The 11,795-nt window shown below is 32.8% G+C and overlaps 1 protein-coding gene across 1 annotated transcript; it reads left to right on the forward strand.

Annotated features, from left to right (window-relative positions):
* Positions 1–290: 290 nt before the first annotated feature.
* Positions 291–6,364, forward strand: LOC102583598 (uncharacterized). The gene is made up of 6 exons (XM_006344480.2): positions 291–1,066; positions 1,420–1,517; positions 2,999–3,023; positions 5,062–5,182; positions 5,277–5,411; positions 5,830–6,364. Exons 1-6 carry the CDS (start codon positions 562–564, stop codon positions 6,050–6,052), a joined length of 1,107 nt encoding a protein of 368 aa, XP_006344542.1. The 5' UTR covers positions 291–561; the 3' UTR covers positions 6,053–6,364.
* Positions 6,365–11,795: the final 5,431 nt, after the last annotated feature.

Here is an 11,795-nt window from a genome sequence, read left to right on the forward strand (position 1 = left end):
CATAAAAGTTGCAAATTTTCATAAAAGTCACAACTTTTCGTGAAATGGGAAAACTAGTTTTGGAAATAATTAAATTAAAAGAGAATCCTGGTTTGTGGTGGCGCCACGTAAGCGGGCCTAGGGTTCTCTTTTATATATATACAAATATTTTTTTTAAAAAAAATAATTAAAAACTCACTCCGACCCGATTAGCCCGCTAAATGAGGTAGAAAATTGGGCCGAACATCATTTCCCCTCTCCAAACCCGACCCGAATGACAGCCATACTGGGCTAGGGCAATTGATGAATTCCCTGGATATTAGGGCTGAATTCTTCTCTACCTGTAATTTTGCAACTCCCTTTGTTGCTAGACATGTAATTGTATATGGTTTCTTTCGATATTCACACAATTAATTTCCTTCGCATGAAAACCCCTTTTTCTTGGAGTTGATAAAAATCCTCTTTTGCATTTGAAAAGCTAATTGGGAAGTAAACAAACATAAGGACATTGTCTGGTGTTTTCATTTTTTTTTTCTTGAGTTTTTGCTAGATGTGTGGAAAGGTATCCTTTTTAGTATCGTTATGATAAGCAGGGGAAGGTGTGTGCAGCGTTTATTTAGTGTTGATCATCAAAATTGGTGGATTCATTCTTTAATGGCGTTTACATCATCTACCTTTTCCGTTGGACCTAAAGATTCTTCCTTTGTATTATCTAACAAGGGGTATAATCAGATTTTGTCATGTGTTAAGTTTTTATCTACCTCCATTGATCCAAAGGGTGGTGGAGGAAAATACCCTTTTAACAATGCGGCGGCGATGGGTCTCAGGCTTTGGGGTTGCTCTTCTTCTTCTTCTTCTAATGATTCAAATATAAGTTGTGCGGGTAGCAACAATAAGTATATGAATGGATTTCAGGTTTTTGCTCCACCTCATCCGATTTTGGTACATGATGAGGAGGAAGCTAGTACTAGTAGTGCTACTAAGCATTCTGACACTAACAATGATCCATCTCACAGAGGAAGCTCCGCTGGATTCTTTAACCAGGATTTACATGATAAAATCGTTGTAGCTGTTGATGTTGATGAAGGTACTTGAAACTAAACTTTCCCTTTAAATGTAGGGTTGTTACAATTGTGGTTAATGCCTGCATCAGGGTAGCTAGCAAGAAACCCCTTTTGATGAAAAGTTGCATATACATAGATGCTGAACCCTAATAGTACACTATCAACATTTTTGTGTAGTTCTGTAATCCTGCTTATCTAAAACACATATGATTGCAAACTTACTTGTCCTATCCACATAATATTGGCGGTTCTGATTTTCATTCACTATCTTTTCCTTGTAATTCTTATTTTTTAGAAATTTGTGTTATGTTTCTAAATATGAAATGATTGTGTGCTCACCTGTCATCCTTATCTGTTTTTATTTGCTGGTTTGCAGTCCTTGGGAACTTTGTTTCAGCCCTCAACGAATTTGTTGCAGATCGTTACTCATCATATCATTCGGTGTCCGAGTATCATGTATATGAGTTCTTCAAGGTACCATGCTTATCAATTGTGTTGTGTTTTGTTTGGTATCTCACAAGATGACTATGGCTTTTGGTGCTTTTCACCTTTGATAACACTGAATATAACTAAAAGCTCAGCGCCCTGGAATGGTTTTACCTATATCGTCCAATCATTTGATGGAACTGATGAGAACACCTACCCAATTTGGAAGAAGATTTATAATGTTATTTATATACTATTGATATGGGAAATGGACAATTTGATTACTTTTGTTTTTTGTAAGAATTAAAAAAAGAAGTTGGAGTGCTAAATCTCCTGGTGCCTGATCTATCTAAGAGTACAAGAAATAATTTATTATATAAAAATAGGTGCCACATGATTTTTTTTTGTAGTATTAAGTCTTTTAGGGAAGTGGACACAGTTTGATGAAGTTCGAAAAAGGGAAGGAGAACTATTTTTTTATAGGACAGATGGATGAGAAGATATCATATCAAATATAAGGTTAAATTGAGAGTTCAGTCCTCCTTTATAAAATAAAGTTGAGAGTTCAATCCCATTCTCCATCCTGCTGTGATGGTGGGCTTGCTTCTCCCTCTCTCAATTCAAAATTGATAGAGGCAGGATGAGAAGAAGGTGGCAGATGAATAACAATTCAACATGAGCACAGGCGTTCAAGAATCTCAGTAGATACACTTAAGATGACAAAGTAGTTATTGGGATTCTGGTACTTGTTATGATGGAGCTGCAAGGAAGATTTGGCAAGTGGGTCAAATATGAAGTTTGAATTACATGATTTGACAATATCCTTAATTGTAGTGGAAAGAACGCAAAAGACTAAATGACAGACAGATATTGGGCAACTTTGGAAGTCTCTTGGGGTGGAAGTGAAGATAGGCAAGGAGTCATGAAAAATTGATGCAACATGGCTAGAAGGCAAACTAAGAGAACAACAAAAAGAGATCAAGTACAAGATAACAGTCCGAATTAAGACTTTAAAGTGTGGTTTAAATTATGGTAGTGGGAAGCTATGTTGCTCGAACTCTTCAAAAATGTCATCGGGTGCGTGTCGGATCCTTCAAACGCAGTGCATTTTTGGAGGATCCAACACGGGTGTGGCAACATTTTAGGAGAGTCCGAGCAACTTAGGTTGGAAGTAATCTAGGTGAAAAGGTTTTAGTTTGGATCCAGGAAGATAGATGTGTTGCTAGGAATTATATATTTTGGTAAGGAGGTCATTTTGGGTTCTGTGTTTTCATTTTTTTTGTAAGTTGACTTTTGTGTATATTTATTGGTTTCTTTCGCAAATGGTCCTCTACTTGATTGCTAATTGGTATTAACGATTAATCCACTTTTACCTATCAAAAGAGTTAAATTGGTAAACAAAGAAATGGTAGTGAAATTTACGAAATGCTGTTGTAACTGAGGAGGTATCACTTGTTTGGTTACCTTAATATATCCCTTCTCCTGCAACGTTGTACTTTTCTGAGCTACCTTTTCTCTAATCATTGCAGATATGGAAGTGCTCAAGAGATGAAGGTATTATTGGGTCTTTCCTTTCAGTTGAGTTATTTAGGTAGAAGCAACTATTTCAAGGTGTTTTCCCAACTTTTGCTCTCCTTTTGTTTATCCACTTCAGATTGGAGGTATTTGGCATGCTCGTGTTTGTGATATCTGTGATAAAGTGGTGATGACATTTAGGGTACAGTTTAAGCTGGAGTGAGATTTTTTAATTTTATTTTGGTCATAATATTACTACTAAGTTCCACCCAAGGGTGTGGCTTAGCAGTCAATTAAGGGGAAAACTTGGAGACCAGGATTCAAACCCTAGTAGAGGGAGGCTAAGATTTATGTTCTCCACCATGTTTTCCCTTTTGTGACATATGTACCAGGTGGTCTTTGAAAAATATATCTAGCATAGAGGCCATAAACCATAGGTGAATTTTTCCCATTTGCTGAAGCCTCGATGGGCAGAATTATCGGGTACCATTGAGAGATAGCAGGTACCCCATGGATGGAATAGTTGGATACCATCATTTTCACAAAAAATGTGACTAAGCTCCTTTTTTTCCCCTGATATGCTATTATAACCAAGTTACTTCCGTTAATAAAATTGTCATTGTGGTCTCACTTTAGTCTCTCGGCATTCTTTTATCACCTTACCTACATGATCACTATATTATCTATCCAGGACCCTGCATTTGGCTGATTTGATAGAGAAATTTCTTCACACTAAAAGTTAGTGTAATAGCATACAAGGGGATAAATTAGAAGTCCCTCGTGCTGGTGAGAGATAACAGGTACCCCGTGGAATTGTTGGACACCATTGTTGTCAATGTGACTAAGCTCTGTTATTTTTTTCCTTCCGTATGCTATTATGGCCAAGTTCCTTCCATTGATAAAATTGTCTCCTTTTGGTCTCATTTTAGTCTCACTTTTTCCAATTAGATTGAAAGTAATGCTTCTGCAATGCTGAAAACTCTGTCAAAGATGACCTACTGTGAAGTTTACCTTTCCGATCTTTTATGATCACTATATTATCTGATCCAGGACCCTGCATTTGGAAGATTTCATAGACAAATTGCTTCACTCTTTAAGTTAGGTTGCTAGCATATAAGGGATTAACAGTCCTCCTCCCCAAACAACTGAAATGAGACGCTAAAAGGAATGGATTTCCTGAAAGAGATTATCGGTAATAGTGTGAAAAGTGATTGCAACAAAGCACATAGACATTCAGTGTGGTGTCCTATAATTGGTGTCATTTTCTAAGCTATGGTTCGCTTGCAAAGGGATACAGAAAAGGAGAGGATTAAGGCCTTCGGTCATATCGGTTGCATCCTTTGCGGCTTTGTCTGTCTGCCATCCAGGCTTCAACTTTGAATGCTCCCAACTTCTAACTGCTTGTTCTACACTCCAGCATACAAGTACAGTTATCCATCTTTCTTTCTTCATCTTTTGGATTAGTTTACCTATCTCGTCTTCTGCAGTTTTTGCTTTGCTATCTCCTATTGCTTCTTCCGCCCTGCACTCTTCTCTTCTTTTTTGTCTTCTACTTCTCATGTGCCACTTTTTTCTCTGTTTTGGCTCCAACCCTGCTTCTTTTTCTCTTCTTGGATGTTTCTACTTCTGTGTATGCTCTTCTTGCCTCTATTCCTCCAAGCAAGTATCACTCTTGGTGCGTTCTGAATGTATTGTTTTGCCGCGCCTTTGTTTCCTGTTCCCTTACTTCTATTGCTCTTCTTAATTTTAATTGACATTTATAATACTTTGACTAATCAAGAAAAAATAAATACTTTGACTATAGAAAAGACTTCAATTGGCAACTGAAATTGTTAAAGTTTAAATAAACAGACTGTATGCTGTTTGTTTTCTAGTGTAGTGATAACTGAAAACTTGATGGGTGTGGACTGCTGCAATTCTTTAGACATATGGCATCAGATTAATTTGATTTTGATCCTTCAATGCATTCATTTTGTTTTTTTATGGGATATTTGTGTATGTTATATTGTTATTCAAGGTTATGCATTTGTGGTCCGACAACATTTCTGTTTTTAACTTTACATAAATATTGTGGCAGCTGATATCCGTGTCCATGAATTCTTCAAGACCTCTTATTTCAAGACCGGAATTCATCCAATTCCCGGTTCTCAACAGACTCTTCAAAAGTTGTCTAGATTCTGTAATCTATCAATTGTGACGTACGTAATTTGAGGACCCTTCGGTTGCTTCAATTAATTGATACCTTTTGCATGGGGTATTTTCTTAGGAACTAATTTGACCAATGTTTTATAGGTCCCGACAAAATGCCATCAAAGATCATACGATTGAGTGGATTGAGAGGCATTATCCAGGTTTGTTTCAGGAAATGCACTTCGGGAATCACTTTGCGCTGAATGGGCAGTCAATAGCCAAATCAGATATTTGTAGGTATATGTTATCAATCGCCCTTTGCATTTTGCTTTCTCTTTGTTCTATTTTTCTGCAATGCCTCGCCATTTTCAGATAATGTCATAAGCAGAAGATTGATGCCACCATCCATTTTGATATCTAGCTAACTTACAAAATTATATTCCTTAGGCCTCTTTAACTCTTGTTATTGTAAGTTGTTTGACCTTAGATACACCATTTTCAGTCTTTTTCACATAATGTTACAAAGCAGACGACCTTAGATACACCATTTTCAGTTTTTTCACATAATGTTACAAAGCAGACGATTGTTGCCCCTCTTGTTTTTGTATCTAGCTAGAAGACCATATTCTCCGTCCCACTATATTGTCTTGTTAGACCTGTGGAAGACTTGTGTATGTACACTGTTTGACTAACTTTAGATAACTGGTTGTGCTAGGTCCCTGGGAGCAAATGTTTTGATTGATGACAATCCGAGGTATGCTATTGAGTGCGCGGAAGTTGGAATCAAGGTTCTTCTATTTGATTATGAAAATTCATACCCATGGTCGAAAAGTGCGTCACTTAATGGGCATCCCATGGTTAAGAAAGTGCACAACTGGGGAGAAGTGGAGCATCAATTAGCTTCATGGATAGTTCCGACGAATTCCTCTCCAAAGTAGACTCAGGAAAGGAAAGGAAAGAAAAGAAAATGCATTGATTTTTTTTCTATTCGACTCCATAATTTAGAAGCAATGGTAAACCTGGTGATCAAAGGGGGGTTAAGCCTCTGCTGTTAAGAAGTTGGTAGACATGTAGAATATCTCTTATCTTCCCATTTAACCTTTATTTCTCTGTATAGATAAAAAATCTTCAGAGTGACTTAGTAAGGAGGACTTCTTTAGATAGTTTTGAGTTGAAGCCTGAGATGGGCTCACTCTACTTGCAATTCATAAGGTAAAGACAATATTCTAGAAATTTATTTTTTAGTTGAAGTATGTGTTCTTTTTTCTTTTATGGGAATTGCACCCTCTGCAATTTAAGTTAATTTTGGTTTTTTAAGATACCCAGTGTTTGCAAACTTCAGATAAAGTATTTGAAACTTTCCAAGTATTGCATGTCCAAATACACTTCTTTCTGGTCCTTAGCAAAGACTTTTACAAGAGACAGAAGCTAAGCTCCCACGCACGACCCATGTAACAAGCTATGTCAAGTAAGAAGTGTTGAACGATTAGTTCATAAGGACCATCGTCGTATAACCATTCATCAGTGGATGCCACTTCCCAGATTGGGTAGAAATGTTCATCAGTGGATTGGGTAAAAATGTAGACTTGTAGTTGTTGAAGTAGGAATAATTTAAAAAATGATTCTGATCTAGTTCATGGCCTATTAAGAAGTAGAGGGTGCTTTGGAGAGATTTTCACGGACAAAAAAAAATTGCAATCAGTTTGATAATATTGCTTATTCGGCTCAAACAACCTCCAATCTAGAAGCAAATTCACAATATAAAGACAGTCATATTGTGAAAGTTAACAAATTATATAAAAGTTGTCAAGAACCTTGGAAATGGTGTTTATGGATTGGTTATTGATTAAAATCAAAATTAAATCAATTTAGTGGGTTTTTAAATTTCTAAAATCAAGTCAAACCAAATGAAAAAAATAACCACCAGTTTGATTTTTGTCGGTTTGATTTGGTTATTTCGATTTTTTCTATTCGAAAGTAATAAATTTGTTGAGAATATACGTAGCTAGTACATGAACAATCCATAGGCCAGATACTGTGGATTCAATTATGCAATACTAGAGTTATTATTACACAAACAAAGTAATTCAATTAAGAGAAAGTGTGACTATCTGATTTGAGGTAGGGTAGGTAAAAACTAAAGTAATGGATTTTGATGGACTTGTGCTTAGGATTTTAAAAGTTTGGCTAAAATTTAAGTGTTGGGTTTGAGAAAATGATAAAGTTAAAAACTTAAGTTAATTAAACTTTAACAAAATATTTATATTTTATTTATGATACTATATAATAATTATCAAAATTTTATATATAATTTCCCCGTTTAGTTTGGTTATTTTTGTGTTTATTTTTATAAAATCAAAATCAAAATCAAATCAAACCAAATATCAATTTTTTAATCGGTTTAGTTCGAATTGCAGTTCAGTTTAATTTTTTTAACCATAACAATAAAACTTATTGTTAAATTGTTTACTTTGGCGTAAATACACAAAGACCAACTATGGATCTTTGACATCAATTATTCCACCAGTTTTTTAGATTTATGAATCCTTTAGCTTCTTCTAAAGTGTTGTGTCTTAATTATGAGATATTCATAAAGGAATTAAAGGAGTGTAATTAGTTAACCTTGAATTTACTGTAATTGTAGGAATGTCGTTACAGTCTTCAATCTCAAATTATAATTTAGTACAAAATTCTTTATTAAACATATTCCAACTATTTGTATTAATCTTTATAAATATTTATTATAAGAATTATGATTACGAGATTATTTTTAAAAAAATTAGGTCATAATGTGGGTATATTATTTTTGGTGAAAAAATTATAGGAAAAAAATCTGGTAGGGTGGAGTTGTTATTTCATCCATGTGGTACGATCAGGGGTGTATTTAAGTTCAGATAGTTAAGTAGAGTGGTGTTTTTAAGGTTGTCAATAGTTCGGGGGCGAAACTAATAATTCTCGCAAAGTTCAAGAGTGTTTTCTTATTAAGAGTCGCATGCTCCTACATGAGTATGAAAATACTTGTTATACCATGTGACAGATTGAGGATATATTTAGGTTCAATTAGTCAAGTAGGAAAGATGTTTTTAAGATTGTCAATAATTTGACAATGAAACTAATAATTTGTGTCAAATTTAAGGATGTTTTTAATGTAATGCTTATCTATTTTAAATAAGGGGTATTAAACATATAAAAAAAATTGAATACTTGAGCTATGTTTACATAGTGACTTTCAAATAAGTTATTTGTGTACTTCCCCCATTTTTTCTTGGATAATTGCAAAAGGTCTGAGGGATAGTGACACTAGGTTTGAGACTTTAGGATGATGAATCTATCCTTCACTAAAACAATAGGATTTTAGGGGTGTACACGTGGATTGATTCAAGTTTTCTAAATATCAAATCAAATAATTTGTGTCGAATTTTCAATCATTCAAATTAAACTAATAAAATTCAAAATTTTCAACCTCTTTTTTTTTTTTGGTTTTTTTTTTTTGTGTTTTTGAGTTTTTTGGGTAAAGTATTCATACAAACATGTAATTAACTTGTGCTCCAAATACTCCTTCTGTCCCTAATTATTTGTCCACTTTTGAATTGGCACACCTATTAAGAAAACAATTATTGATATAGTGAGTTTATCATTTTACCCCTATTAATTATGAAGTGGATAAATTAAAATTTAAGATTCTCAAGAAGTTCTAGCTTTTTCAAAGTAATTAATTGAGGGTATAATATGTAAAAGTATTTTGTCCTTTCTTGATTTGTTAAAATGGACAAGTAATTAGGGACAACTAAAAAAGGAAAAGTGGACAAGTAATTAGGAACAGATGGAGTACTTCTTTAGTCCTATCAAATTACAACTATCTAAAGTTATTCTTAAGAAAATAACACAAAATATGAGATGAGTGATAACACTAAAATATTTAATAAAAAATAATAATGAAATCACATAAAATAAATATTGCAAATTAATAAGTCATAATGAAAATTATCATAATTTAAAGTTAGGTTATGTATTTTAAATGTCTAAATTATTAATTACACATGATTCAACATTAAAAAAAATTAAAATTAGGTTATGTATTTTAAATGTCTAAATCAATGTAAAACTAAAAATAAATATTCAACATTATTTTCATTCTTAGTGTTGAATATAATATATATATATATATATATATATATATATATTTTAGCATTAATTGATATTGATTTGATTTTGTTTTGAGCTTTATTAGAGTTACTAATATCTATGAACAATAACCTTTATTGGACTATTCAAAATTTTAAGTCTCAATAACTTGAAATAATATGTTAAAAGATAAAAATTATAAAAAGGTATAAGAAATATTTAGAAATTATATCAAAGTAAATACTTGTAAAGTTATCACACCTGATGTTGTAGGTGGACATGACAGAAGAGGGGCAGAGTTCTCCACCAATGGCGCTTCACTAGATTGTTGTTATACATTCTATATTGGACATTTTGATAAGAAACAACCTAATTTTTGCATAACAAGTTTTTGAAAAAGCGAAAGACTCTCCAACAAGAACAAGCTCACAAGAACAACAAGGTACCTAATAAAGTAATTATTTGAGAAAAAGTTTTAAGCGGTTTTGCTATGAGTTGTGTTTTGTACCCTAGCCTTGTAAGATCTATTCATGTGTTATAAAGGATCATAGATCATTTTAGTTGTATTTTGATTACGTGGAGTTCATGGCTAGAGTTGGCCATAGTGGTGTTTGATTAAAGTCTATGATTAACTAAAGTTAGTTAATATAGTGGGCAATAGAGTTATTGCTTAGTTTTGTCTTGTAATAGAATTGTTACAAGTTGTAGGATTGAATTTAATCATTTGTGATTATTGAAGTCCGTGATCACAAATTACTTGAAGATACCGATTTTAAAAAGTAGAACATTTTCATTTAAACTTTGTTGAAAAAAAATGCATTTAGAAGATAGATATAAAAACATATACCAACCGTATACTACGTTTCTTTTGTCCCAATTTTTTTTTAAAAATTATCACCATCACACTTCACTAGACAAAACATTATTTATTTCAAAAATAAAATGTTAAATATGATACCCACACTCCCAATATATATGAAACTCAAAAAAAGAATAGCTTAGGTGTGTTTTTGACACTTAATAATTAGAGTCCAAATTGTCTTAGACTACTCTTTTCTTATTTATATTTAAATAATAATATATAAAAATTAAATAATTGAGAATCTTACCTATTATATAATTTATACGCCTTAAGAATTTCTGACAGCCTAAAATAGTCATTTCACCACCCTGGATATAAGTTAATCTTGTTAGAGTTATTGCTAATTACTCTATATCTTTTATCACGTTAAAATAACAACCTTCCCTAAAAATATAGAAAAAATAAAAATAAAAATCTACAACTGAAATCCCTAAGTTTAAGCCTATCAATTAATTGCTAATATATTTATTAGTTAAAATAACAACCTTTTCCGGAAAAAAATAAATAGAAATTAAGTTTAGAAAAAAAAAATTAAAAGATACTGAAAATTATATTAGATAAATTTGTTGGAGAACAAGTTTTGTTCAACTACTATAGACTATAAATAATTAAATATGATGGTATCTTACATCACAATTCTCGAGAATAACAATCTCTACTATTTTTCTATTATTATTTTATATAATAGAGTTTTACTTCTCAAAATGGTGTATCTTCCCGATGAAATCACTATGATAATTCTTTTTGTTTTACCAGTGAAAGCTCTATTACGATTCAAGTATGTTTTACGGTCATGGCATTGTTGGATTTCAAATCCAAATTTTCATCTCTCAAATCAACGACGAGAAGAAGGAGCAATTGTCAACGCAACATGGAACTCTAACCCCTCCTTTCAATTAATAAAACAACAACTCATTGTGGAAGAACTCAATTACCCTCTAAGTCATGATGATGAGATTTTTTTTTCCAAGTTCAATGATTTTAGGTTCTTGTCATGGTCTTATACTGATTAGTATAAATGAGCATATTTACTTGTGGAATCCTGCCATTTGATTTTACATCAAAGTGCTTGAGCTCAACCAATTGGAAGATGATTGTAATATACGTGGGGGTCTTTGTTTCGACTCCTCGATGAATATTTACAAGGTAGTGTTGATTATGGAATATACAGGCCGAGTTGATGCTGATGAGTTTGTTATAATTGCTAGTCTTGAAGAGAAACAATGGAGGGAACTCGAATTCCCTTATGATATCTCCTCAGTAAGTGAAGGGATTACATTGCATGGACGACTTCACTATAGGATACAGGTAGAAAAATACGATGTTGATTCTTTTAACCAAGTAATATATTTTGATCCCAATTCTGAAAAGTTTCATATATTTCCGACCCCGGAGCCTAGATATAGTATAAAAGAGAATGGTATAGTTGGTTTAGGAGTTTTATATGAGTGTCTTTGTATGGCTCGATTAGTAAATTATAAGGGTAGTGTTGAAATATTGATCATGAAGGAATACAGAGAAAAGAAATCGTGGACATCTTTATTTACAATAAAGAATTTAGATATAAGTGCTTGGTACCAATTTTCAGTGCTCTTTTTCGTGACAAAAAAAAAAGAGAAATAGCTCTCATGAGATATTATTATGACGAAAAATTAGTTGTATACAATTTGAAGAATGAAAATATAAGAGAAATT

Source organism: Solanum tuberosum, unplaced genomic scaffold, assembly GCF_000226075.1.
Source record: "Solanum tuberosum cultivar DM 1-3 516 R44 unplaced genomic scaffold, SolTub_3.0 scf00058, whole genome shotgun sequence".
NCBI lineage: Eukaryota > Viridiplantae > Streptophyta > Magnoliopsida > Solanales > Solanaceae > Solanum > Solanum tuberosum.